At 53.5% G+C, this 25,294-nt stretch overlaps 2 protein-coding genes across 3 annotated transcripts in view; one reads left to right on the forward strand and one right to left on the reverse strand.

Annotated features, from left to right (window-relative positions):
• The window catches only part of MAST1 (microtubule associated serine/threonine kinase 1), a 38,539-nt gene extending 20,384 nt beyond the window's left edge, over window positions 1–18,155 (forward strand). Inside the window, exons 11-26 of the mRNA XM_025368129.1 lie at window positions 1,594–1,673; window positions 1,763–1,971; window positions 9,468–9,606; window positions 9,712–9,844; window positions 9,982–10,147; window positions 10,384–10,485; window positions 10,647–10,769; window positions 11,343–11,452; window positions 12,172–12,350; window positions 12,428–12,675; window positions 13,324–13,530; window positions 13,736–13,965; window positions 15,234–15,356; window positions 15,446–15,582; window positions 16,511–16,698; window positions 16,811–18,155. Coding sequence (XP_025223914.1) covers window positions 1,594–1,673; window positions 1,763–1,971; window positions 9,468–9,606; window positions 9,712–9,844; window positions 9,982–10,147; window positions 10,384–10,485; window positions 10,647–10,769; window positions 11,343–11,452; window positions 12,172–12,350; window positions 12,428–12,675; window positions 13,324–13,530; window positions 13,736–13,965; window positions 15,234–15,356; window positions 15,446–15,582; window positions 16,511–16,698; window positions 16,811–18,072 — 3,636 coding nt within the window. The 3' untranslated portion in view covers window positions 18,073–18,155. The remainder of the gene's footprint in view (window positions 1–1,593; window positions 1,674–1,762; window positions 1,972–9,467; window positions 9,607–9,711; window positions 9,845–9,981; window positions 10,148–10,383; window positions 10,486–10,646; window positions 10,770–11,342; window positions 11,453–12,171; window positions 12,351–12,427; window positions 12,676–13,323; window positions 13,531–13,735; window positions 13,966–15,233; window positions 15,357–15,445; window positions 15,583–16,510; window positions 16,699–16,810) is intronic.
• Window positions 18,156–18,418: 263 nt separating this feature from the next.
• On the reverse strand, window positions 18,419–25,064 carry DNASE2 (deoxyribonuclease 2, lysosomal). Of its 2 annotated transcripts, XM_025368134.1 has the most exons (6): window positions 24,822–25,064; window positions 24,504–24,684; window positions 24,334–24,412; window positions 21,880–22,044; window positions 21,592–21,789; window positions 18,419–19,562 (listed from the first exon to the last, which is right to left on the reverse strand). In XM_025368134.1, the coding sequence occupies exons 1-6, from the start codon at window positions 25,034–25,036 to the stop codon at window positions 19,189–19,191; spliced, it is 1,212 nt and encodes a 403-aa protein (XP_025223919.1). In that variant the 5' UTR covers window positions 25,037–25,064; the 3' UTR covers window positions 18,419–19,188. The 2 variants fall into 2 exon arrangements, with proteins under 2 accessions (XP_025223919.1, XP_025223920.1); XM_025368135.1 differs by lacking the exon at window positions 21,880–22,044 and having other exon boundaries at window positions 18,765–19,562.
• Window positions 25,065–25,294: the final 230 nt, after the last annotated feature.

A 25,294-nucleotide genomic window follows, 5' to 3' on the forward strand; every position in this document is an offset into this window, starting at 1 on the left:
CTGTTATTATAAGTGAGATTTAGTTTAGTTTTGTTTTTTTTTTTGAGCTGGAATTTTGCTCTTGTTGCCCAGGCTGGAGTGCACTGCCGCGATCTCAGCTCACCACAACCTTAGCCTCCTCTGTTCAAGTGATTCTCCTGCCTCAGCTTCCCAAGTAGCTGGGATTACAGGCATGCACCACCATGCCCAGCTGATGATATATTTTTAGTGTAAATGGGGTTTCTCTATGTTGGCCAGGCTTGTCTCGAGCTCCTGACCTCAGGTGATCCACCTACCTTGGCCTTCCAAAGTGCTGGATTACAAGCGTGAGCCACCACACCCGGCCGAGATTCCTTTTTTATTTTTTATTTTTTTCTCTTTTGAGACAGAGTCTCACTCTGTCGCCTAAGCTGAAGTGCAGTGGCGTGATCTCTGTTCACTGCAAGCTCCGCCTCCCAGGTTCACACCATTCTCCTGCCTCAGCCTCCCGAATAGCTGGGATTACAGGCACATGCCACCACACCCACCTGATTTTTAAAATTTTCAGTAAAGACGGGGTTTCACCATGTTAGCCAGGATGGTCTCGATCTGACCTCGTGATCCACCTGCCTCGGCCTCTCAAAGTGCTGGGATTACAGGCATGAGCCACTGCACCCGGCCCAAATCTTTTAATATGTTTAAGAGCTACAACTGGCTGGGTACAGTGGCTCATGCCAGTAGTCCCTACTCTTTGGGAGGCCAAGGCAGGCAGATTGCTTCAGTCCAGGAGTTCAAGAGCAGCCTGGGCAAGATGGCAAAACCAAATTACTAAAATTAGCCTGGCGTGGTGGCATGTGCCTGTTGTCCCAGCTACCTGGGAGGCTGAGGCAGGAGAATCACTTGAGCCCTAGAGGTGGAGGCTGCAGTGAGCACCACTACACTCTAGCCTGAACATCAGAGTGAGAACCTATCTCAAAAAAAAGAAACTCTAACTGTAATTTGTAATGGACTTTCAATGGACTTTTCTCTTCAATTGTTAGGCTTTTGTTATTGATTTTTGGGAACTCTTTATATATTTATATATTAGGGTGACTATTTTGTAGGTTTCCTGCTATGTTTTCTTTTTTTTTTTTTTTTTTTTTTTGAGACGGAGTCTCGCTCTGTAGCCCAGGCTGGAGTGCAGTGGCCGGATCTCAGCTCACTGCAAGCTCCGCCTCCCGGGTTCACGCCATTCTCCGGCCTCAGCCTCCCGAGTAGCTGGGACTACAGGCGCCCGCCACCTCGCCCGGCTATTTTTTGTATTTCTTAGTAGAGACGGGGTTTCACCGTGTTAGCCAGGATGGTCTCGATCTCCTGACCTCGTGATCCGCCCATCTCGGCCTCCCAAAGTGCTGGGATTACAGGCTTGAGCCACCGCGCCCGGCCTCCTGCTATGTTTTCTAAAGGAAGAAAATGAGAATATGTCTTCAGCATCAGTCTTGGGTTCAATTCCTGACTTTCTCTTTCATTATGGCACTTGGATGAAGGACTTTCTCAGCCTTTCTGTGCCTCAGTTTCTCCGTGTGTAAAATGAAATTAAAAGCATCCTACTGTCATGATGATGATGGAGGTGTGGTCTTCATCTTTTCCCTGAAGGGCCGCAGCAGCAAGGCCAAGAAACCTCCCGGGGAGAATGACTTTGACACCATCAAGCTCATAAGCAACGGTGCCTACGGGTGAGCCACCCGGGGCTCTGGCGGGGGGAGGGTGGCGGAGGCCGGGTGTCTCGGAGGTGACGGCCGGTCCTCGCTCTCTCCCCCTGCAGGGCTGTTTACCTGGTGCGGCACCGTGACACACGGCAGCGCTTTGCCATGAAAAAGATCAACAAGCAGAACTTGATCCTCCGCAACCAGATCCAGCAGGCCTTCGTGGAGCGCGACATCCTCACCTTCGCCGAGAACCCGTTTGTGGTTGGCATGTTCTGCTCCTTCGAGACTCGGCGCCACCTCTGCATGGTCATGGAATATGTGGAAGGTGTGGCTGCCTGTGGGGCCGCAGGGAAGGGCCGTGCTCACTGGTCAGGGCTGCGGGGTGGCCTGCCTGAGCCATATTCACCATATTGATTACTCGGCCTGTTTATCCATCTATTTATTTTTATCCATCTATTTATTTATCCATGTATTTATTTCTGCAGTCGTTGATTTGTCCATCCATTCTCCCTATATATTTATTCAGTCATCTGTTGGTTTATTTGTTTTTCATGTCATTCAATATACATATATTCAGTCTGACCCATTATCCATCCATCTATCCTTCTATCTACTGATTTGGTAATCTGTTTTTCCATCCATACATCCATGAACCTGTTTATTTTTATTTTATTTATTTATTTATTTATTTATTTATTTATTTTTATTATTTTTTTTGAGATGGAGTCTTGCTCTGTCGCCCAGGCTGGAGTGCAGTGGCCGGATCTCAGCTCACTGCAAGCTCCGCCTCCCAGGTTCACGCCATTCTCCTGCCTCAGCCTCCCGAGTAGCTGGGACTATAGGCGCCTGCCACCTCGCCCAGCTAGTTTTTTGTATTTTTTAGTAGAGACGGGGTTTCACCGTGTTAGCCAGGATGGTCTCGATCTCCTGATCTCGTGATCCGCCCATCTTGGCCTCCCAAAGTGGTGGGATTACAGGCGTGAGCCACCGCACCCGGCCATTTATTTATTTTTTGAGACAGAGTCTTGCTCTGTCACCCAGGCTGCAGTGCAGTGGTGTAATCTCGGTTCACTGCAACCTCCGCCTCCCGGGCTCAAGCGATTCTTATGCCTCAGCCTCCCGAGTAACTGGGATTATAGGCCTGTACCACCATACATGGCTAATTTTTCTATTTTTAGCAGAGACAAGGTTTTGCCATGTTGACCAGGCTGGTCTTGAACTCCTGACCTTAAGTGATCTGCCTGCCTGGGCCTCCCAAAGTGCTGAGATTACAGGCATGAGCCACTGTGCCAGGCCTATTATTTATTTATTTATTATTGAGATGGAGTCTCGCTCTGTCGCCCAGGCTGGAGTGCAGTGGCGCAATCTCAGCTCACTACAAGCTCTGCCTCTGTGGTTCACGCCATTTTCCTGCCTCAGCCTCCCAAGTAGCTGGGATTACAGGCATGTGCCACCACGCCCGGCTAATTTTTTGTATTTTTAATAGAGATGGGGTTTCACCGTGTTAGCCAGGATGATCTCGATCTCCTGACCTCGTGATCTGCCCACCTCGGCTTCCCAAAGTGCTGGGATTACAGGCATGAGCCACCACGCCCGGCCCTATTTATTTATTTTTGAGACAAGATCTCACTCTGTTGCCCAGGCTAGAATGTGCGATCACAGCTGTGCGATTGCACAGAAGGTGCGATCACAGCTCATTGCAGCCTCAAATGCCTGGGCTCAAGCAATCCTCCCACCTCAGCCTCCCAAATACCTGGGATTATAGGTGCAGACCACCACACTTGGCTAATTCTTGGGAGGCCAAGGCGGGCAGATCATGAGATCAGGAGTTTGAGACCAGCCTGGCCAACATGGTGAAACCCTGACTCTACTAAAAATACAAAAATTAGCCAGATGGCACAGTCCTATAATCCCAGCTACTCGGGTGGCTGAAGTGGGAGGATTATTTAAGCACGGGAAGCAGAAGTTGCAGTGAGCCAAGATCGTGCCATTGCACTCCAGCCCTGGCAACCGAGCAAGACCCTGTCCCACAAAAAAAAAAAAAAAAAAAAAAAAGTTTTTTTTGGTTTTTGTTTCTTTTGTTTGTTTGTTTTGTTTTTTATGCAGTCTCCCTGTATTGCCCAAGTTGGTCTCCAAGTCCTGGGCTCAAGCAACTGTCCTGCCTCAGCTTCCCAAAGTCCTGGGATTACAGGCACAAGTCACCGAGCCCATCCCATATACCTGTTTATTAATTCACCTTTCCATCTATCCCTCAATTTATCTATGTGGTTGTCCATCTGTTTATCCATCTGTATGTCTGTTTACCATTACACACCTATTTTTCTTGTTTCTTTTTTTTTTTTTTTGAGACGAAGTCTCGCTCTGTCACCCAGGCTAGAGTGCAGTGGCCCAATCTCGGCTCACTGCAAGCTCTGCCTCCCGGGTTCAAGCAATTCTCCTACCTCAGCCTCCTGAGTCGCTGGAATTACGGGCGTGTGCCACCACACCTGGCTAATCTTTTGTATTTTTAGTAGAAAGGGGGTTTTCACCATGTTGGCCAGGCTGGTCTTGAACTCCTAACCTCAGGTGATCCTCCTGCCTCAGCCTCTCAAAGTGCTGGGATTACAGGTGTGAGCCATAGCTCTCAGCCCATATATTGTTTTTAATCCATCCGTGCATGTATTCACCCAAATGTTAATCCATCTATTGTCCAAAAACACACATGCTGTGGCTATTAGGACACATATATGATCCCTGGGGCCTCAGCTATGCCTCCTCCAAGACTTCCAGTCAACTATCCAGTCACTCAACAAACGCTTCCTCATCATCTCTCTCATGTCACATGCTGTGCTAGGTGCCAGTGACACAGAGGGGGCCCAGGCAAAGACATCTCCCTCTCATGGAGGTTCCATTCTGGTCTGTATAGACAGACAATAAACAAGCAGAGCAAGCCAAAAGAGATAAGGACATTTTATTTATTTATTTATTTATTTATTTATTTATGGAATCTTGCGCTTTCACCCAGGCTTGAGTGCCATGGCGCGATCTTGGTGCACGGCAACCTCCATCTCCTAGGCTCAAGCGATTCTCACGCCTCAGCCTCTTGAGTAGCTGGGACTACAGGTGTGCCACCACCATGTCCAGCTGATTTTTGTATTTTTAGTAGACGTGGGGGTTTCCCCGTGTTGGCCAGGCTGGTCTTGAACTCCTGACCTCAGGTGATCAGCCCACTTGGCCTCCCAAACTGCTGGGATTACAGGCATGAGCCGTCACGCCCAGCCAGGACATTTCATAGTGAGGACGTGAGGTCCCTGAAGCTGGAGGAGGTGATGGGGAGGCAGGCAGGGAGCTTCTCAGAGGCCTAGGTTATGATGGGGTAAGTGACCTGTTAGTACAAAGTCTCTTAGGTGACAATTTGGATTTGGAGGAGGGGACGGGAGGGGAGGTGAAGGGAAGGGAAGGGAAGGGAAAAAACAAAAAGCAAAAAACTACGCTCCAGTGGCCTTCTCCTCCCCTCCCCTCCCCTCCCCTTCCTTCCCTTCCCTTCCCTGATGGAGTCTCGTTCTATTGCCCAGACTGGAGTGCAGTGGCGCATCCTTGGCTCACTGCAACCTCCGCCTCCCGGATTCAAGCGATTCTCCTGCCTCAGCCTCCTGAGTAGCTGGGACTACAGGCACGCGCCATCACACCCACCTAATTTTTGTATTTTTAGTAGAGATGGGGTTTCATCATGTTGGTCAGGCTGGTCTCAAACTCCAGACCTCATGATCTGCCTGCCTCAGCCTCCCAAAGGGCTGGGATTACAGGTGTGAGACACTGTGCCCGCCTTTTTTTTTTTTTTTGAGATGGCGTCTCACTCACGCTGTCACCCAGGCTACAGTGCAGTGGGGTGATCTCGGATTACTGCAACCTCCGCCTCCCAGGTTCAAGCGATTCTCCTGCCTCAGCCTCCTGAGTAGCTAGGATTACAGGCATGTGCCACCACATCTGGCTAATTTTTGTATTTTTAGTAGAGACAGATTTTCACCATGTTGGCCAGGCTGATCTTGAACTCCTGGCCTCAAATGATCCATTGGTCTCGGCCTCCCAAAGTGCGGGGATTACAGGTGTGAGCCACCACGCCCAGCCTTGTTTTGTTTTATTTTTAGTGCATTGTTCAGGCTGGAGTGCAGTGGTGTGATCACAGCTCACTGCAGCCTTGAACTCCCGGGCTCAAGCGATCCTCCCACCTCAGCCTCCCAAGTAACTGAAATTACAGGCAGGCACCACCATGTCCAGCTAATGGAGGGTTTTAAGTAGATTTGATATGATCAAATTTATGCTTTAAGAAAATCCATTTGGAGGCCATTATGGTAGCTTACGACTGTAAGCCCAGCACTTTGGGAGGCCGAGGTGGGCAGAACACTTGAGGTCAAGAGTCCAACACCAACCTACCCAGCATGGTGAAACCCTGTTTGTTTTTCTTTTTCTTTTTCTTTTTCTTTTTTTTTTTTTTTTTTTGAGACAGAGTCTCTTACTCTCCCCCAGGCTGGAATGCAGTGGTGCCATCTCAACTCACTGCAAACTCCACCTCCCAGGTTCACGCCATTCTCCTGCCTCAGCCTCCCGAGTAGCTGGGACTACAGGTGCCCACCACCACACCTGGCTAATTTTTTGTATTTTTAGTAGAGATGGGGTTTCACCGTGTTAGCCAGGATGGTCTGGATCTCCTAACCTTGTGATCCGCCTGCCTCGGCCTCCAAAGTGCTGGGATTACAGGCGTGAGCCACCGCACCCGGCCTCTTTTCTTTTTTTTTCTGAGATGGAGTTTCGCTCTTGTTGCCCAGGCTAGAGTGCAATGGTGTGATCTTGGCTTACCGCAACCTCCACCTCCAGGGTTCAAGCGATTCTCCTGCCTCAGCCTCCTGAGTAGCTGGAATTATAGACATTCACCACCACGCCCAGCTAATTTTGTATTTTTAGCAGAGATGGGGTTTCTCCATTGTTGGTCAGGCTGGTCTCGAACTCCCAACCTCAGGTGATGCACCTGCCTCAGCTTCCCAAAGTGTTGGGATTACAGGTGTGAGCCACTGTGCCCCGCCAATGAAACCCTGTTTCTACTAAAATTACAAAATTACAAAAATTAGCCAGGAGTGGTGGTGCATGCCTATCATCCCAGCTACTCCGGAGGCTGAGGAACAAGAATCGCTTGGCTGGGCGCACTTTGGGAGGCCGAGGCGGGTGGTCACGAGGTCAGGAGATTGAGACCATCCTGGCTAACATGGTGAAACCCCGTCTCTACGAAAAATACAAAAAATTACCTGGGTGTGGTGGCAGGCACCTGTAGTACCAGTTACTGTGGAGGCTGAGGCAGAAGAATGGCGGGAACCTGGGAGGCGGAGCTTGCGGTGAGTCGAGATGGCGCCACGCACTCCAGCCTGAGCGAGAGAGAGATTCTGTCTTGGGAAAAAAAAAACCGCTTGAACTCGGGGGCGGTGGATGAGGGGAGGTTGCAAGGGGCCAAGATGGAGCCACTGCACTCTAGCCTGGGTGACAGAGCCAGACTCTGACTCAAAAAAAAAGAAAAGAAAGAAAAAATTAAGAAAAGAAAATCCATTTAACTCCTGTGGACAGAGCAGGATCAGGAGAGTAGGAGGTAGGTGACTTCTGTAGTCCAGGCTCATTGCAGAGGAGAAGGAGAGAAGGGGGCTGAATCAGTATCTCTATGGTGGGTTCTGAGTACACAATAAATGCGCTCAAATGCAGATTCCTGGGCCCCACCCTCAGAGAGTTTCTGAAACCCAGCAAAATCTCGCAGAAAAGAGAACAGAAAAAAGAAAGAAATATACTAGCTTTCCTGGTCATTGGTGATTGAAAAACCAATATTACCTTCAGGAATGGCTGGATCTAGGCACTCAAAGCATTCCATCAGGAACCTCTCCATCTCTTGGCTCTGTACTCTAACATGTGGGCTTCCTTCTAGACAAGCCCTTATGTAGCAAGGTTGCCGTCTAGCAGATCTCAGCTTACATTCTATGAGTGTAGTAATTCTTTTTTTTTTTTTTTTTTTGAGACGGAGTCTCGTGCTCTGTCGCCCAGGCTGGAGTGCAATGGCACGATCTCGGCTCACTGCAAGTTCCACCTCCCGGGTTCACGCCATTCTCCTGCCTCAGCCTTCCAAGTAGCTGGGACTACAGGCGCCTGGCACCATGCCCGGCTAATTTTTTGTATTTTTAGTAGAGACGGGGTTTCACCGTGTTAGCCAGGATGGTCTCGATTTCCTGACCTCATGATCCGCCCGCCTCTGCCTCCCAAAGTGCTGGGATTACATGCGTGAGCCATCGTACCCGGCCGAGTGTCGCAATTCTTATGGGAAAAGAGTGAAAATTCCAAGGGCTGAGTCACTGGAGCAACTTGGGTTACATACTGACCAGCTGCTGCACCTGGAAGGAAATCTAGCCTTTGTGAGAAAAAAAGGAAATAGATATTGAGAGACTGAAATACCAACGTCATTTATAGTAAATCTGGTGGAGGGCCGGGTGCAGTGGCCAACACTTTGGGAAGCTGAGGCAGGAGAATCCTTTGAACCCAGAAGTTGGAGGCCAGCTTGGGCAACACAATGAAACTCTGTTTCCACAAAAAACTTTTTTTTTTTTTTTTTAGACGGAGTCTTGCTCTGTCACCCAGGCTGGTCTGCAGTGGTGCGATCTTGGATCCCTGCAACCTCTGCCTCCCAGGTTCAAGCCATTCTCCTGCCTCAGCCTCCTGAGTAGCTGGGATTACAGTTGTCTGCCAATACGCCAGGCTAACTTTAGTATTCTTTTTGTAGAGATGGGGTTTCACCATATTGACCAGGCTGGTCTTGAACTCCTGACCTCAAGTGATCCACCTGCCTTGGCCTCCCAAAGTGCTGGGATTTCAGGCGTGAGCTATCACACCCGGCCTTGAGCAATTTTTAAAAAATCAGCTGGGCATGGTGGCTCACATCTGTAGTCCCAGCTACTCAGGAGGCTGAAGCAGGAGGATTGCTTGAGCTAGGAAGTCGAGGATGCAGTGAGCTGTGATCTTGCCACTGCACTCTAGCCTGGGCAATGGAGTAAGCCCTAAGACCCTGTCTCAAAAAAAAAAAAAAAAAAAAAAAAAAATCCAGTGAAGGCCAAGAATCTGCATCTAAGGCTCCCAGCTCCAAGGTTCAGACACCATGAGATAGAGGGCTGTGCTTCCAGATGCAGTTGATAATTGGGCAGCCTTCCTTCCCCAACTAAATGTCACCTCCTCCAACAACTGTCTGCATGACCCATCCTCTGTTTGAGTCTCCATCCCTTTGTGAATAAGATGAGCTGATGACACCAACTTTGGAGGACAGCTAAGAGGACAAGAAGAACCCAGTAGAGGGTCGGGCGCGGTGGCTCACGCCTGTAATCCCAGCACTTTGGGAGGCCGAGGCAGGCAGATCACGAGGTCAGGAGATCAAGACCATCCTGGCTAACATGGTGAAACCCTGTCTCTACTAAAAATACAAAAAATTTAGCCGGGAGTGGAGGTGGGCGCCTATAGTCCCAGCTGCTCGGGAGGCTGAGGCAGGAGAATGGCATAAACCTGGGGAGGCGGAACTTGCAGTGAGCCGAGATCACGCCACTGCACTCCAGGCTGGACGACAAAGAGTGAGAATCCATCTCAAAAAAAAAAAAAAAGAAAGAAAAGAAAAAAGAAAAAAAAGAGAAGAACCCAGTAGAGGACCTGGAGAGAGGGAGGCCCCTCTCAGAGCCTCAGTTTCCCTTATCTGTAAAATGGGTACATAACATGGGAAGTTGGTGCTATGGTGCATGCTCTCTTTACGTGGGCCCATTTCCTGGCCTGCAGGCGGCGACTGTGCCACTCTGCTGAAGAATATCGGAGCGCTGCCGGTAGAGATGGCCCGCATGTACTTTGCCGAGACGGTGCTAGCCCTGGAGTATTTGCACAACTATGGCATCGTGCACCGCGACCTCAAGCCTGACAAGTGAGCTTTGATCTTTCCCATCACTCCCTCTCTGCCCCTTGGGAGGCCAGGAGGCAGAATGGATGGGCCGGGCCTCATCCCTGAGACCCCCGCCTGTGCCTACAGCCTCCTTATCACCTCCATGGGTCACATCAAGCTCACAGATTTCGGCCTTTCCAAAATGGGGCTCATGAGCCTTACCACCAACTTATATGAAGGCCACATCGAGAAGGACGCCCGGGAGTTCCTGGACAAACAGGTGTGTGTGCGGGCGTGGGGGTCGCTGCGGGTGGAGTGACCTGGCAGGACCTCGGGAACCCAGGGCCTGGTGGGGGGCACAGCTCTCCCTCGAGGGCCCTCCTGTGGCCAGGGCGTGGGCTGACAGCCTGCCCCCAGGTGTGTGGGACCCCAGAGTACATCGCGCCCGAGGTCATCCTGCGTCAAGGCTACGGCAAGCCAGTGGACTGGTGGGCCATGGGGATCATCCTCTACGAGTTCCTGGTGGGCTGTGTGCCCTTCTTCGGAGACACGCCAGAGGAGCTATTTGGACAGGTCATCAGTGGTACGTGGCTTTGCAGTGCACAGGGGCAGGGCGTGGTGTGCACGGAGAGATGGACAGGCCCAGTGTTCCAGGGACTTCAAAGCGACCCCCCAGAGGATTGCTTGTACCCAGGAGGTCAAGGCTGCAGTGAGCCATGATCGTGCAACTGCACTTCAGCTGGGTGACACAGTGAGATCCTGTCTCCAAACAACAACAACAACAACAAAAACGCCCCTAAACTTCGTTTTGTTTTGCAGATGACATCCTGTGGCCCGAGGGGGATGAAGCCCTACCCACAGAGGCCCAACTCCTCATATCCAGCCTCCTGCAGACCAACCCTCTGGTCAGGCTTGGGGCAGGTAAGTCTGCCGTGCAGAGGAGCTGAGGGTCCACTGATGGAGAGCAGGACTCCAAAACCCCAGGCCCAGCCTGTGCTGTGGCCCCGGGGCGGAAGACATGGGGGGCGGGGCTCCGCTGCTGGGTTGGCCATCAGCTGTGGCTGGAATTCCTTCCCTCCCAGGTGGCGCTTTTGAGGTGAAGCAGCACAGTTTCTTTCGAGACCTGGACTGGACAGGGCTGCTGAGGCAGAAGGCCGAGTTCATCCCCCACCTAGAGTCGGAAGATGACACTAGCTACTTTGACAGTGAGCTGGGACACCAGGCACGGCCTGGGTCGAGGGGTGGGATCCGGGAAGAGGGACCCTGGGGTAAGTAAAGCCTGGGATAGGGCCCGGCTAAGTACTTAGATGTGATGCCTTGGTGCAAAGGTGGTATTTTGGCGGGGGCGGACTTTATCAGGGGCGGGGCCAATGGGGCGGGGCTGATATGGGGTGGGGCTCAGGCTGAAATGTAGGTAAGAACCTGAGATTGGGGTGGGTGTGGGGCGTGGACTGGGGTGAGTTGTGAGCGTGGGCCTGTAACTGAGCTAGAGAGAGGTACTAGCGCTCAGAATGGCCTGAGGTGAGGCCAGGGTGCAGAGCACTGTAGGTGGAATCTGGGGGCGTGGCATCTTTGGAGGCGGGGCTAGACGGTGCCACTGAGAATGGGGCAAGGACCTAGCCTGGGAGAGGAGACTAAATTAAATACACTAATGAGGCACGGAAGTGGCCTGACCTGAAGACTTGTAAACCGGGCTTGAACCAGGACTGGGCTCCTGCGGGGATGTGATATGAGGAGGAAACACGTACCCGCAGTCACAGCCCATACCCGCTCCCCAGCCCGCTCAGACAGGTATCACCATGTGAACTCCTATGACGAGGATGACACGACGGAGGAGGAGCCCGTGGAAATCCGCCAGTTCTCTTCCTGCTCTCCGCGCTTCAGCAAGGTGGGCCAAGGCTGAGTGTGGGACAGGGCGAGACCTCGGGAGGGATGGGACTTGGAGAGACAGTGAGAAACAGGTTCCCTGGTGCCCAAGGTTTCAGGAGCGGGAAGTTATTGATGGGGTGGGAGTCTGGAAAGTGGTAAGACCACGCGACAGGCAGTTTCGGGAGTCTATGGGACGGGCCTTTGGCATTGAGTGGAATCTAACAGGAATCAGGACAGTTGTGCAGATTGAGGCCATGGTGGGGCGGGGCTAGGTCTGGGCGGGGCGGGGTCAGGACGTGGGAATGAGGCCAGCAGCAAAGGCCGGGTAAAGCCCAACAAGGGTGCTTTTATTTATTTATTTATTTATTTATTTATTTATTTATTGATAACAGGCAGAGAAGCCATAGGTTTTGCTTTGAGAAGCAACTTGCAGAGGGGTGCAAGGTCTAGCCTGGGTGAAGGAGACATAAATTAAGGGGGTTGCTGGGAAGATGGGGTGTGTAGAGAGCAGACTGGTCAGGGCATTCTAGGGACAGAGTGTAGAATAAAACGCAGGGCCTAACTTTGTGGGGTGGGGCCTGAACTGAAGAATTGTAGGTTGGCGGACCATGCACGATTGGTCGGAGCCAGGCCTCGGAGGGTGGAGTGCGCTTTGCGGGGATCCACTGCCAGGAAGATGATTAGCTCTGGAGTGAAGGTGGAATCCGGGCTGGACTTGCCTCCCACCACCACCTACAGGTGTATAGCAGCATGGAGCAGCTGTCGCAGCACGAGCCCAAGACCCCAGTAGCGGCTGCAGGGAGCAGCAAGCGGGAGCCGAGCACCAAGGGCCCCGAGGAGAAGGTGGCCGGCAAGCGGGAGGGGCTGGGCGGCCTGACCCTGCGTGAGAAGACCTGGAGAGGGGGCTCTCCGGAGATGTGAGCAGGGTAATGGCGGAGTTTGGGGGCGGGGTTGAAGGGGGCGTGTCTTCCCTGACCACGCCCCCTCCGTGCAGCAAGCGATTCTCCGCGTCCGAGGCCAGTTTCCTGGAGGGAGAGGCCAGTCCACCGTTGGGCGCCCGTCGCCGTTTCTCCGCGCTGCTGGAGCCCAGCCGCTTCAGCGCACCCCAAGAGGACGAGGATGAGGCCCGGCTGCGCAGGCCTCCCCGGCCCAGCTCCGACCCCCCGGGCTCCCTGGATGCACGGGCCGCCAAAGAGGAGACTCAAGGGGAAGGCACCTCCAGCGCCGGGGACTCCGAGGCCAGTGAGTGCCCTATCGTGCTACCTTCCCAAATGTCCTACTAGTCATATAGTGAGCATCCCATGAGCCTGTTGCTGTTTGTGAAAGACTTCACGTACTATTCACATTCTAATTTAGGATTTTTTTTTTTTTTTTGAGACAGAGTCTCACTCCCTCACCCAGGCTGGAGTGCAATGGCGTGATCTCGGCTCACTGCAACCTCCACCTCCTAAGTTCAAGTGATTCTCGCATCTTAGCCTCCCAAGTAGCTGGGATTACAGGCGCGTGACGCCACCCCCGGCTAATTTTTGTATTTTTAGTAGAGACGGGGTTTCATCATGTTGGCCAGGCTGGTCGCGAACTCCTGACCTCAAATTATCTGCATTCCTTGGCCTACCAAAGTGCTGGGGTTACAGGCGTGAGCCACCGTGCCCAGCCCTATTTGAGATTCTTAACATTAGAAACACCCCAATGCCATGGTCAGTCAGTGATACAGTCTGATACAGACTATGTCTCTATATGAGCAGCAGAGCGGGATGCAGGTTACCTGCTCAGATGAAACTCACCATACATCAGGGGTAAAAAGTGGGAAGAGCATTCCAGGCAGGGAAACAGCATGTGGGAAATCCCCGGCCTTGGACTGATTCCTAACACACCTGCTTTCTGTTGCAGCTGACCGCCCACGCCCAGGTGACCTCTGCCCACCCTCGAAGGATGGGGATGCATCAGGCCCAAGGGCTACCAATGACCTGGTTCTGCGCCGGGCGCGGCACCAGCAGATGTCAGGGGACGCGGCAGTAGAGAAGAGGCCTTCTCGAACTGGGGGCAAAGTCATCAAGTCAGCCTCAGCCACTGCCTTATCTGTCATGATTCCTGCAGGTAACGCTGGGCCCCTGCCCCCCCCCCCATTTGAGGCAGGACAGACCAATGAAAATGCTGCATATTCCCTGTCCACCGTGATTGGCTCCAGGCTGGACCAATGAGAGGCTGCTCTGCCACTTACACTTGGGAGGAGGGAGGAGCAGATACAGGGAGATGTGTGTCTTCTTGGTTCTGATTTCTGACCACGGTTGTATGTCTGTAGTGGACCCACATGGAAGCTCACCCCTTGCTAGTCCCATGTCTCCACGATCTCTGTCCTCCAACCCATCCTCACGGGACTCCTCACCCAGCCGGGACTACTCACCAGCTGTCAGTGGGCTCCGCTCCCCCATAACCATCCAGCGCTCGGGCAAGAAGTATGGCTTCACACTGCGTGCCATCCGTGTCTACATGGGTGACTCGGATGTCTATAGTGTCCACCACATTGTCTGGGTGAGTACTCATGGGTGGAGTCTCTATCACAGAGTGGAGGCTGGGGGGGGAAAAGGCCCCTCCAGCTCAAACCAGTTAGCCTGGGTGAGACACCTCTGTGACCCTCTATGTCTCTTCCCTCTCTGAACCTGTTTATTTTTATTTTTCTTTTTTATTTTAGGCGGAGTCTTGCTCTGCCGCCAGGCTGGAGTGCAGTGGCACAATCTTGGCTCACTGCAACCTCCACCTCCTGGGTTCAAGCCATTCTCCTGCCTCAATCTTCCGAGTAGCTGGGACTACAGATAGCCACGTGCCACCATGCCCAACTAATTTTTGTATTTTTAGTAGAGACGGGGTTTCACCATGTTGGCTAGGATGGTCTCGATCTCTTGACCTCGTGATCCGCCCACCTCCGCCTCCCAAAGTGCTGGGGTTACAGCCGTGAGCCACAGCACCTGGCCGAGTCTGTTTCTTCATCTGCAAAATGGGGAGAATAGTCCAGGCGCAGTGGCTCAGGCCTGTAATCCCAGCACTTTGGGAGGCTGAGGTGGTCAGATCGCTGGAGGTCAGGAGTTCGAGACCAGCCTGGCCAACATGGTGAAACCCCGTCTCTATTAAAAATACAAAAATTGGCCAGGCGCAGTGGCTCATGCCTGTAATTCCAGCACTCTGGGAGGCTGAGGCGGGCAGATCACGAGGTCAGGAGTTCGAGACCAGCCTGACCAACATGGTGAAACCCCATCTCTACTAAAAATACAAAAAAAAAAAAAAAAAAACACCAAAAAACAAAAAAACCCCACAAAAACTAGCCGGGCGTGGTGGCAGGTGCCTATAATCCCAGCTACTCAGGAGGCTGAGATAGGAGAATCACTTGAACCCAGGAGGCAGAGATTGCAGTGAGCCGAGATCGTGCCATTGCACTCCAGCCTGGGTGACAGAGCAAGAGACTCCGTCTCAAAAAATAAAAATAAAAAAATAATTAGCTGGAGGTAGTGGCGCATGCCTATAATCTCAGCTACTTGGGAGGCTGAGGCAGGAGAATCGCTTGAACCTGGGAGGCGGGTGTTGCAGTGAGCCAAGATCACACCACTGTGCTCCAGCCTGGGTGACAGAGTGAGACTCTGTCTAAAAAAAAAAAAAAAAAAAAAATGGGTAGGAATAGTTGTTATTTCACAAGGTGTTATCAGGATTCTAGTGCATGGAGAACTAAATGTACTGCATATAAGTTTAGGAGCTTTCCTTGTTACCAATCCCACTAACCCTGCCCCTGTGGGTTGCTCTTTCCCCAGCACGTGGAGGAAGGAGGCCCAGCCCAGGAGGCAGGACTCTGTGCTGGGGACCTCATCACCCACGTGAATGGGGAGCCTGTGCATGGCATGGTGCATCCTGAGGTCGTGGAGCTGATCCTTAAGGTGAGTGCAGGGAAGGAAGCACCCTGGGCAGAGGGTGGGGGAGGCCTGAGCAACCCCTAGCAGAGTATTTTCCCCCATTCTTCCCCCAGAGTGGCAACAAGGTAGCAGTGACCACAACGCCCTTCGAAAATACCTCTATCCGCATTGGTCCCGCAAGGCGCAGCAGCTACAAGGCCAAAATGGCTCGGAGGAACAAACGACCCTCCGCCAAGGAGGGCCAGGAGAGGTGGGCACAGCTGTAAACAGCTTAATCTTTGAGCAGTGGGTGGAACTCAGGCGGGAGGGGCACAGGTGAGGATGGAGAAGGGAAGAGCACGGGAAAGGTGGCGGGAACAAGTGACCAACAAGCAAAGAGAAGAGGACAAACAATTACGAGGGGCTACGGGCTGGGCGCGGTAGCTCACACTTGTAATCTCAGCACTTTGGGAGGCCGAGATGGGCAGATCTGGGGATCAAGAGTTCGAGACCAGTCTGGCCAATATGATGAAACCCTGTCTCTACTAAAAATACAAAAATTAAGGCCGGGCGCGGTGGCTCACGCCTGTAATCCCAGCACTTTGGGAGGCCGAGGCGGGAGGATCATGAGGTCAGGAGATCGAGACCATCCTGGCTAACACGGTGAAATCCCGTCTCTACTAAAAATACAAAAAAGTTAGCCGGTCGTGGTGGCGGGCGCCTGTAGTCCCAGCTACTCGGGAGGCTGAGGCAGGAGAATGGTGTGAACCCAGGAGGTGGAGCTTGCAGTGAGCCGAGATCGGACCAGTTTGGATGAGTGTTTGTAGCCAGGATTGGGAGTGGCCTAAAGTTGGGCAGGGCCTGAAGTAGGAGGAGCTAAAGGACGTTCTACCTTGATAGGTGGGTTGTAGCGGAAGAGGGAGGAGCTAGAGAGGTGGGCGGAGCAGAATAGGTTGGTTTTGTTTGGATGCTTGTTTCTAGGTTGGACTAGGAGTGGCCAAAGCGGGGGTGGGGACTGAAGTGGGAGGAGCCAAGCAGCACTGAGCTAAAGGAAGTTCTTTGTCTTGATAGGTGGGTTGTATCTGGAGAGGGAAGGGCCAGAAGGGGTGGGAGGTTACAGTGGTGAGACCGTGAAGTGGGAGGAGCCCTGAGCTCCGGCTTCCAGGTCAAGGACGCTTGGCCCCCTCCCTGTCCCGCAGCAAGAAGCGCAGCTCCCTCTTCCGGAAGATCACGAAGCAGTCGAACTTGCTGCATACTAGCCGCTCGCTGTCGTCGCTGAACCGCTCGCTGTCATCCAGCGATAGTCTCCCGGGCTCGCCTACGCACGGGCTGCCGGCACGCTCGCCCACGCACAGCTACCGCTCCACGCCTGACTCCGCCTACCTAGGTATTACCTCTTACACCTGCGCCGGGACCTAGCTGGTGCTCGGGCTGGTGCGCAGGGTGGCCTGGCTGGTGCTCGGGCTGTATTCACTCGCTTCACCTCCTGTCACCTGCAGGCGCCTCATCCCAGAGCAGCTCCCCAGCCTCAAGCACGCCTAACTCGCCTGCGTCATCCGCGTCGCACCACATTCGGCCCAGCACGCTGCACGGACTGTCGCCAAAGCTCCACCGCCAGTACCGCTCTGCGCGATGCAAGTCGGCCGGCAACATCCCTCTGTCGCCGCTGGCACACACGCCGTCCCCCACGCAGGCGTCACCGCCGCCACTGCCGGGCCACACAGTGGGCAGCTCGCACACTACGCAGAGCTTCCCGGCCAAACTGCACTCATCGCCTCCAGTCGTGCGCCCGCGCCCCAAGAGTGCCGAGCCCCCTCGCTCGCCGCTCCTTAAGCGCGTGCAGTCGGCCGAGAAGCTGGGAGCCTCCTTGAGCGCGGACAAGAAGGGCGCACTGCGCAAACACAGCCTCGAGGTGGGCCACCCGGATTTCCGCAAGGACTTCCATGGCGAGCTGGCGCTGCATAGCCTTGCCGAGTCCGACGGCGAGACGCCCCCAGTCGAAGGCCCTGGTGCGCCCCGGCAGGTCGCCGTCCGCCGCCTGGGCCGACAGGAGTCACCTTTGAGCCTGGGCGCGGACCCATTGCTGCCCGAGGGTGCCTCCAGGCCACAAGCATCGAGCAAGGAGAAGGAATCCCCGGGGGGCGCCGAGGCGTGCACCCCGCCCCGTGCGACGACCCCCGGGGGCCGGACCCTGGAGCGGGACATCAGCTGCACGCGGCATCAGAGCGTGCAGACGGAGGATGGCACTGGCGGGATGGCCAGGGCTGTGGCCAAGGCGGCGCTGAGCCCGGTGCAGGAACACGAGACGGGCCGGCGCAGCAGCTCTGGCGAGGCGGGCACGCCCCTGGTACCCATTGTCGTAGAGCCTGCGCGGCCTGGGACTAAGGCTGTGGCGCCTCAGCCTCTGGGCGCGGACTCCAAGGGGTTGCAGGAACCCGCACCCCTGGCGCCTTCTGTGCCCGAGGCCCCCAGGGGCCGGGAGCGCTGGGTGTTGGAAGTGGTGGAGGAGCGCACCACGCTGAGCGGGCCTCGCTCCAAGCCTGCCTCCCCAAAGCTCTCCCCGGAGCCCCAGACACCCTCCCTAGCCCAGGCGAAGTGCAGTGCACCCAGCAGTGCAGTGACCCCAGCCCCACCGGCTTCCCTCTTGGGCTCGGGCACCAAGCCTGAAGTGGGGCTGACCTCCCGGTGCCCTGCTGAAGCTCTGCCCCCAGCAGGCCTGACCAAAAAAGGAGTGTCCAGTCCCGCACCCCCGGGACCATAGCTAAGGTGGGTGTTGGCCCCACGCTGTACAGCCTCCTGTATACATATGTACACATATAAATAAAGTGCGTCCGTGCTGCGTGAGTTTTCTGGGGCTCACTCCAGGCAAGGCGAGACATCATCACACGACCCCACCCCATGCCCAGGTGCTTTTTGGGAGGTGGGACTCCAGTTCTGGTTACCATGGAGAGTGGAGGGAATTTGGGATAGACGGATAGACACCTCCTGTGGTCCCACTTCTGGTCTCACCTCTGCACCAACTGTCCCCAAACCTTTAGGGGGAGAATTGATGCTGCAATGCTCTTGTGTCCCAGCGTCCACCTGAAGAAAAGGTTAACAGCCTCGTCCACCAATTTCCATTTATTTACTCCTCAACAATCCTGATGGCAGGTATTATGTTTCCATTTTGCAGACAGACTGTGTCACAGAGCAGTTAAGGCACACAATCAAGGTCACACAGCTAGGAAGGGGATGAACTGGGATTCAAAATCAAGTCCAAACTGGTTCCTGAGCCCTTAGATTTTCTTTTCCTTTTTTTTTTTTTTTTGAGATGGAGTCTCATTCTGTCACCCAGGCTGAAGTGCCGTGGCGTTATCTCAGTTCACAGCAACCTCTGCCTCCTGGGTTCAAGCAATTCTCCTGCCTCAGCCTCCCGAGTAGCTGGGACCACAGATACATGCCACCATGCCTGGCTAATTTTTAAATATTTTTAATGGATATGGAGTTTCACCATGTTGGCCAGGCTGGTCTGGAACTCCTGACCTCAAGTGATCCACCCATCTCAGCCTCCCAAAATGCTGGAGTTACAGATGTGAACCACTGCGCCCACCCCCCTACCTTTTTTTTTTTTTTTTGAAACAGGGTGACCGAGGTTGGAGTAATCATAGTTCACTGTGACCATGATCTCCCTGGTTCAATCGTTCCTCTGGCTTCAGTAGCTGGGACTACAGGCGTTTATCACCATGCCCGACTAACTTTTTTTTAAGTTCTAGCAGAGCTGCAGTCTCACTATGTCGCCCAGGCTGGTCTCAAATTCCTGAGTTCAAGTAATCCTCCCTCCTTGGCTTCCCAAAGTGCTGGGATTACATACGTGAGCCACTGCACCTGGCTGTGAGGGTTAGATCTTATAATGTCTGCTGGGCTTCCTGGCCATGCCATTACAGGGCTGGTAGTTCTTCACCAGCGGCTGGAAGGCCTTCCAGAGGGCTGGCAGCTGGGCACACAGCGTGCCCCCACCCCGTTGCTCCTCTCCCTGGTTCCGATTCATGTCACCCACGCACGTCCAGGGCCCTTTTGGGGACACGCACCATTTGGAGTGGTCCTCTGTGCTGTTGAAGCTTGGGCCACCCGGTCCAGGGAAAGCTATCTGGTTCACATTCAGAACCTGCCAGATATCCGAGCAGTTAGAGGGCAGGACGCCTACAGTTTTGTGCCAGAACTGGACCTGCAGGTTGGTACCAAGGGCTGCCGCCAACCAGCCAGAGTACAGGTCTGCAAAGGATGGAGAGAGGGCACAGGTAAGGTCAGGGCCACTGCTAGGGAGTCCCTAGGCCACTTCCCCTCTCTCAGCTCAGTTTCCATATTTCTTTTTTTGTTTTTTTTTTTTTGACGTGGAGTCTTGCTCTGTCACCCAGGCTAGAGTGCATTGGTGCAATCTAGGCTCATTGCAACCCCTGCCTCCCAGGTTTAAGTGATTCTCCTGCCTCAGCCTCCTGAGTAGTTGGGACTACAGGAATGCACAACCACACCCGGTTAATTTTTTAATAAAGAGACAGGGGTTTCACCATGTTGGCTAGGCTGGTCTCAAACACCTGATCTCAAGCAATCTGCCCACCTGGGTCTCCCAAAGTGTTGGGACTACAGGCATGTGTCACTGAGCCCTGCCATAGTTTCCATATTTCTGAGCTCCGTTGTCAATTCCCAGCCCTGGGAATGATGACATTAATATTAACTGCCCTTCCCAGATTTTTTTTTTTGAGATGGAGTCTCACTCTGTCACCTAGGCTGGAGTGCAGTGGTGCAATCTTGGCTCACTGCAACCTCTGCCTCCTGGATTCAAGCGATTCTCCTGCCTCAGCCTCCCGAGTAGCTGGGATTACAGGTGCCCGCCACCACACCTGGCTAATTTTTGTATTTTTAGTACAGATGGGATTTCACCATGTCGGCCAGGCTGCTCTCAAACTCCTGACCTCGTAATCTGCCAGCGCCTGCCACCACGCCCAGCTAATTTTTGTATTTTTAGTAGAGATGGAGTTTCACCATGTTGGCCAGACTGTTCTTGAACTCCTGGGCTCAAGTCATTCACCTGCCTCGGTCTCCCAAAACGTTGGGATTATAGGCGAGCCACTGCGTCCAGCCCTAAGTGTTTTTGATTAATTAATTATTTATTTTGAGACCAGGTCTCATTCTGACACCCCGGCTGGAGTGAGTGGCAGGATCACGACTCCCTTGCAGCCTCGACCTCCTGGGCGCTATTCTCCCATCTCAGCCTGCTGAGTAGTAGGGACTACACGTGTGCCACCATGCCCCACTAATTAAAATTTTTCTTATAGAGATGGGGTCCCACTATGTTACCCGGGCTAGTCTCAAACTCCTGAGCTCAAGTGATCCTCCTGCCTAGACTGGGATTACAGGTGTGAGCCACTGTGCCTGGCCTATTTATTTATTTTTATTTATTTATTTATTTATTTTTGAGACACAGTCTCGCTCTGTCGCCCAGGCTGGAGATCAGTGGCATGATCTCTGCTCACTGCAAGCTCCGCCTCCCAGGTTCATGCCATTCTCCTGCCTCAGTCTCCCAGGTAACTTGGACTGCAGGCACCTGCCACCACGCCCGGCTAATTTTTGTACTTTTACAAAAATTAGAGATGGGGTTTCACCGTGTTAGCCAGGATGGTCTTGATCTACTGACCTCGTGATCCGCCTGCCTCAGCCTCCCAAAGTGCTGGGATTACAGACGTGAGCCACCACACCCAGCCTATTTATTTATTTATTTTTAAATAAAGACAGGGTCTTGCTCTGTCACCCAGGCTGGAGTGCAGTGGAGTCATCATAGCTCACTGTAGCCTGAAACTCTGGGCTCAATTTATCCTCCTGCCTCAGCCTTCCAAGTTGCCTGGCTAATTTTTAATTTTGTAGAGATGGGGTCTTGCTATGTTGCCCAGGCTTGTCTTGAACTCCTGTCTTCAAATGACCCTCCTGCCTCAGCCTCCCAAGTAACGGATTACAGGAGTGAGGCACCACCTCTGGTGCCCAAATGCCTTATATGTACCACTTCATTCATAACAATTTTTTAAATAGATGCAGTATCCCCATTTTTCAGATGAGTAGACTGAGGCTCAGGTGAAATTATACATCACACAGCTAGAACCCAGGGTTTGAACCCAGGTCTGTTCACTGCTTATGTGATTATAGCTCCCAGTCAGACCCGGTCTCTACCCCTGACTCGAACTCAGCCATGGCTGCACCAGTCACCCCTTCTCCAGAGAAGGAGCTCTCCACCCTCAACCTTCAGACTCACCATCTCCAAATTTGCTAAACTTGGCAAAGCTCTGGAAAACAGCCCCGGCCTGGGATGTGAGTGTGACGCTGCTGTTCCAGGGTTCTTGGCTAACGTGGTAGCCCTGGATCACATTCTCCAAGTCGGGGAATTCCTGGGCAAAGATCCCTTCCAGCTGGTGGTCATAAACCTGGGGGTAGGTATAGGTCAGCTGCTTGCCTGGAGGACAAGGGGAGGAGGAAATGCAAGATCATTCTAGGTTCTGGTCGGTAAACCCAGGACTCATCCTGTGTCCCTGACTCCACTCACCAATCTTCGAGAACTGAGTGAAGGGAAAAGACACACAGAGCAGGGTCTGCCCGTAGGTACGGGCGCTATGAGGCCAGCTGTATGTAGCAGAGGAGGCCAGTGGAGGGAAGTCAGGTACGCTGTGGACTAGCCAGAAGCCTCCGTCGTGGTCGAGGAGCAGGACACCTGGACCAAAAGAAGGCATTAGAGGAGGTCGGCCGCGGTGGCTCATGCCTATAATCCCAGCACTTTGGGAGACCAAGGTGGACAGATCACCTGAGGTCGGAGTTAGAAATCAGCCTGGCCGGCCGGGTGCGGTGGCTCAAGCTTGTAATCCCAGCACTTTGGGAGGCCGAGACGGGCAGATCACGAGGTCAGGAGATCAAGACCATCCCGGCTAACACGGTGAAACCCCGTCTCTACTGAAAAATACAAAAAACTAGCCGGGCGAGGTGGCGGGCACCTGTAGTCCCAGCTACTCGGGAGGCTGAGGCAGGAGAATGGCGTAAACCCGGGAGGCGGAGCTTGCAGTGAGCTGAGATCTGGCCACTGCACTCCAGCCTGGGCGACAGAGCGAGACTCCATCTCAAAAAAAAGAAAAAAGAAAAAGAAATCAGCCTGGCCAACATGGCGAAACCCCATCTCTACTAAAAATACAAAAATTAGCTGGGCGTGGTGGTGGATGCCTGTCATCCCAGCTACTCAGGAGGCTGAGGCAGGAGAATCGCTTGAACCTGGGAGGCGGAGGTTGCGGTGAGCTGAGATCCGCCACTACACTCCACCCTGGGCCACAGAGCAAGATTTCGTCTCAAAAACAAGTAAGTAAGTAAATAACTAACTAAATAAAAATTTTAAAAAAGAAGGCAGGCCTCACGCAGTGTCTCATGCCTGTAGTCCCAGCACTTTGGGAAGCTGAGGCGGGTAGATCACCTGAGGTCAGGGGTTCAAGACCAGCCTGGTCAACATGGAGAAACCTCATCTCTACTAAAAATACAACATTAGCTGGGCGTGGTGGCACATGCCTGTAATCCCAGCTACTTGGGAGGCTGATGCAGGAGAATCGCTTGAACCCAGGAGGCGGAGGTTGCAGTGAGCTGAGATCGCGCCACTGCCCTCCAGCCTGGACAAGAAGAGCGAAACTCCTTCTCAAAAAAAAACAAAAAAAGGCAATTAGAGGGTATTGCTCCAGGCCTCCCAGCAAGGTCATCTGCAACCAGGAACACCCTCAGTTTGCAGCGGGACTTAGAGAGGGTGCCAGCAGTGTTAGAACCACGGCTGAGCTTAGTTTTTGCAGGCGTAAACTCCTATAGTCCAGAATAACGCCAAGATTAATATAAGGTAGGGAAACAGGTCAGTTGTGGCGGCTCATGCCGGCAATCGCAGCACATTAAAAGGTGAAGGTGGGTGGATTGCTTGAACCAGGACTTCGAGACTAGCCTGGGCAACATGGCGAAACTCCACTCTACAAAAAATACAAAAAGTAGGCCAGGCGTGGTGGCTCACACCTGTAATCCCAGCACTTTGGGAGGCCGAGGCAGGTGAATCACCTGAGGTCAGGAGTCCGAGACCAGCCTGGCCAACCTGGTGAAACCCCGTCTCTACTAAAAAATACAAAAATTAGCCGGGCGTGGTAGGGCACATCTGTAATCTCAGCTACTCCAGAGGCTGAGGAGGAAGAATCACTTGAACTGGGGAGACGGAGATTGCAGTGGGCTGAGATTGCGCCACCAAACTCCAGCCTGGGAGATAGAGAGAGAGTGTTGCAAAAAAAAAAAAAAAAAAAAAGCCAGGCGTGGTGGTGGGTACCGACAGGCCTGGTACTTGGGAGGCTGAGGTAGGAGGATCACCTGAGCCCTGGGAGGTCAAGGCTGCAGTGAGCTGTGATACTGCACTCCAGCCTGGGTGACTCTAGGTGAGACCTTGTCTCAAAGAAAATAAAATGGGTGAAAAAGATGACTAAGGTCTGATAGGGGAGATCTCCCACCTGGCTATGGAGATCAGGGGTGGTGAGTTTGGAAAAATGTATAGGAACTTGGCTGGGCAGGGTGGCTCATTCCTGTAATCCCAGCACTTTGGGAGGCCAAGGTGGGTAGATCACTTGATGTAGATCACAGGAGTTCAAGACCAACCTGGTCAACATGATGAAACCTCGTCTGTACCAAAAATACAAAAATTAGCCTGGTGTGACAGCGGGCGCCTTTAATCCCAGCTACTTGGGAGGCTGAGACAGGAGAATTGCTTGAATCCCAGAGGCAGAGATTGCAGTGAGCCAAGATTGTGCCACTGCACTCCAGCTTGGGTGACAGAGTGAACCCCCTCCGTCTTAAAAAAAAAAAAGAAAAAAAAATGTTGGAGGGAATAGATGCCCAGGGTCTGACAGCGCAGATCTCCCCAACCACCCAATGCAGTCAGGGGTTAGCCTGGAAAAATGTATAGGGACCCAAGTCTCTCCCCAACCCCCAATCCAGTCCTCACCCTTCGTGTGCCCACGTTTGGAAGAGTCGTGAGCCTTGCTGGCTTGAGGCGGTTGGTCATTGTAGAGCAGGAAGGCGAGCTGGGGGCGAATAAACGGAGACAACGTGAAATTCCTCCCAGGCAGGGCGGCCCTAGAGTTTCACCCTTACTTGGCCCCGGGCCCCCTTCACCTGGCTGCTGTTGCTCCGGTACAGCGGCTGTAGGCTTCGGCCCACGGCCCCCTCCGGGCTGTCGATGAGTCCCCTGCCGTCCCGCCAGCCTCCGGAGCTCTCGTCCAGATACTTGTACTGCAGCCCTCTCTGCGCCGCCTCCCCGGACCCTCTAAGAGCTGGCAGCTTGTAGACCACGAACCTGGAGGTCGGAGAATGCACAGAAATAGGGGAGAGGGAAGAGAAAGCACCCCAGGGTTCCCCGAGGAGGCAGCCATCCCGGTCGAGTGACCCCCGCCGGATCCCGGGGCGATGGTAGGCCCCCCGCTGCACACTCACCAGTCTACAGGCTGCCCAGAGTCCCCGTAGCAGGTCAGGGCCCCGGCGGGGACGCACAGCAGCGCGGCCAGCAGCAGCGGGATCATCGCTGCTATAGGGCTGAGATCCAGGAATCTGTGTCGGGGCTGCGGGGCGATGGGTTGCAACAGAGGCCAGGACTGGCACCTGGCACCTTTTATTTCCCTAAACTTGCCTGGGAACCCGGGCGGGGACATCACGAGGGTAGAGACTCCTCCCCCGAGACGCGACGCTGCGTTTTGGAGAGGCAAAAGGCAGCCCCCAGTCTGCTCAGACCACGCCCACGACGGGCCAGGCGCTCCAGCGTCTCTTGGAGCCTGGTCACCGTTCCTTTTAGTGGTAGCTAATCCCAGCCCACGCACTTCTGTTCGACCCAACTCCTGCCTTGGTTTCTGGATCAGGCACAAGTTTGATTTTATTTCCAGCCCTACAACCTGGGTCCAACTCTTGTGACC

Source organism: Theropithecus gelada, chromosome 19 (assembly GCF_003255815.1).
Source record: "Theropithecus gelada isolate Dixy chromosome 19, Tgel_1.0, whole genome shotgun sequence".
NCBI classification, from domain to species: domain Eukaryota; kingdom Metazoa; phylum Chordata; class Mammalia; order Primates; family Cercopithecidae; genus Theropithecus; species Theropithecus gelada.

Bases quoted from the DNA above. Each gene is read 5' to 3' on its own strand.
- DNASE2 (XM_025368134.1), bottom strand. From the start codon at position 25,036: ATGTCCCCGCCCGGGTTCCCAGGCAAGTTTAGGGAAATAAAAGGTGCC. The intron at 24,685-24,821 runs GTGAGTGTGCAG...TCCGACCTCCAG, and splicing joins TCTGGGCAGCCTGTAGACTG to GTTCGTGGTCTACAAGCTGC. The intron at 22,045-24,333 runs GTGAGGACTGGA...CTTTTGGTCCAG, and splicing joins CAAACGTGGGCACACGAAGG to GTGTCCTGCTCCTCGACCAC.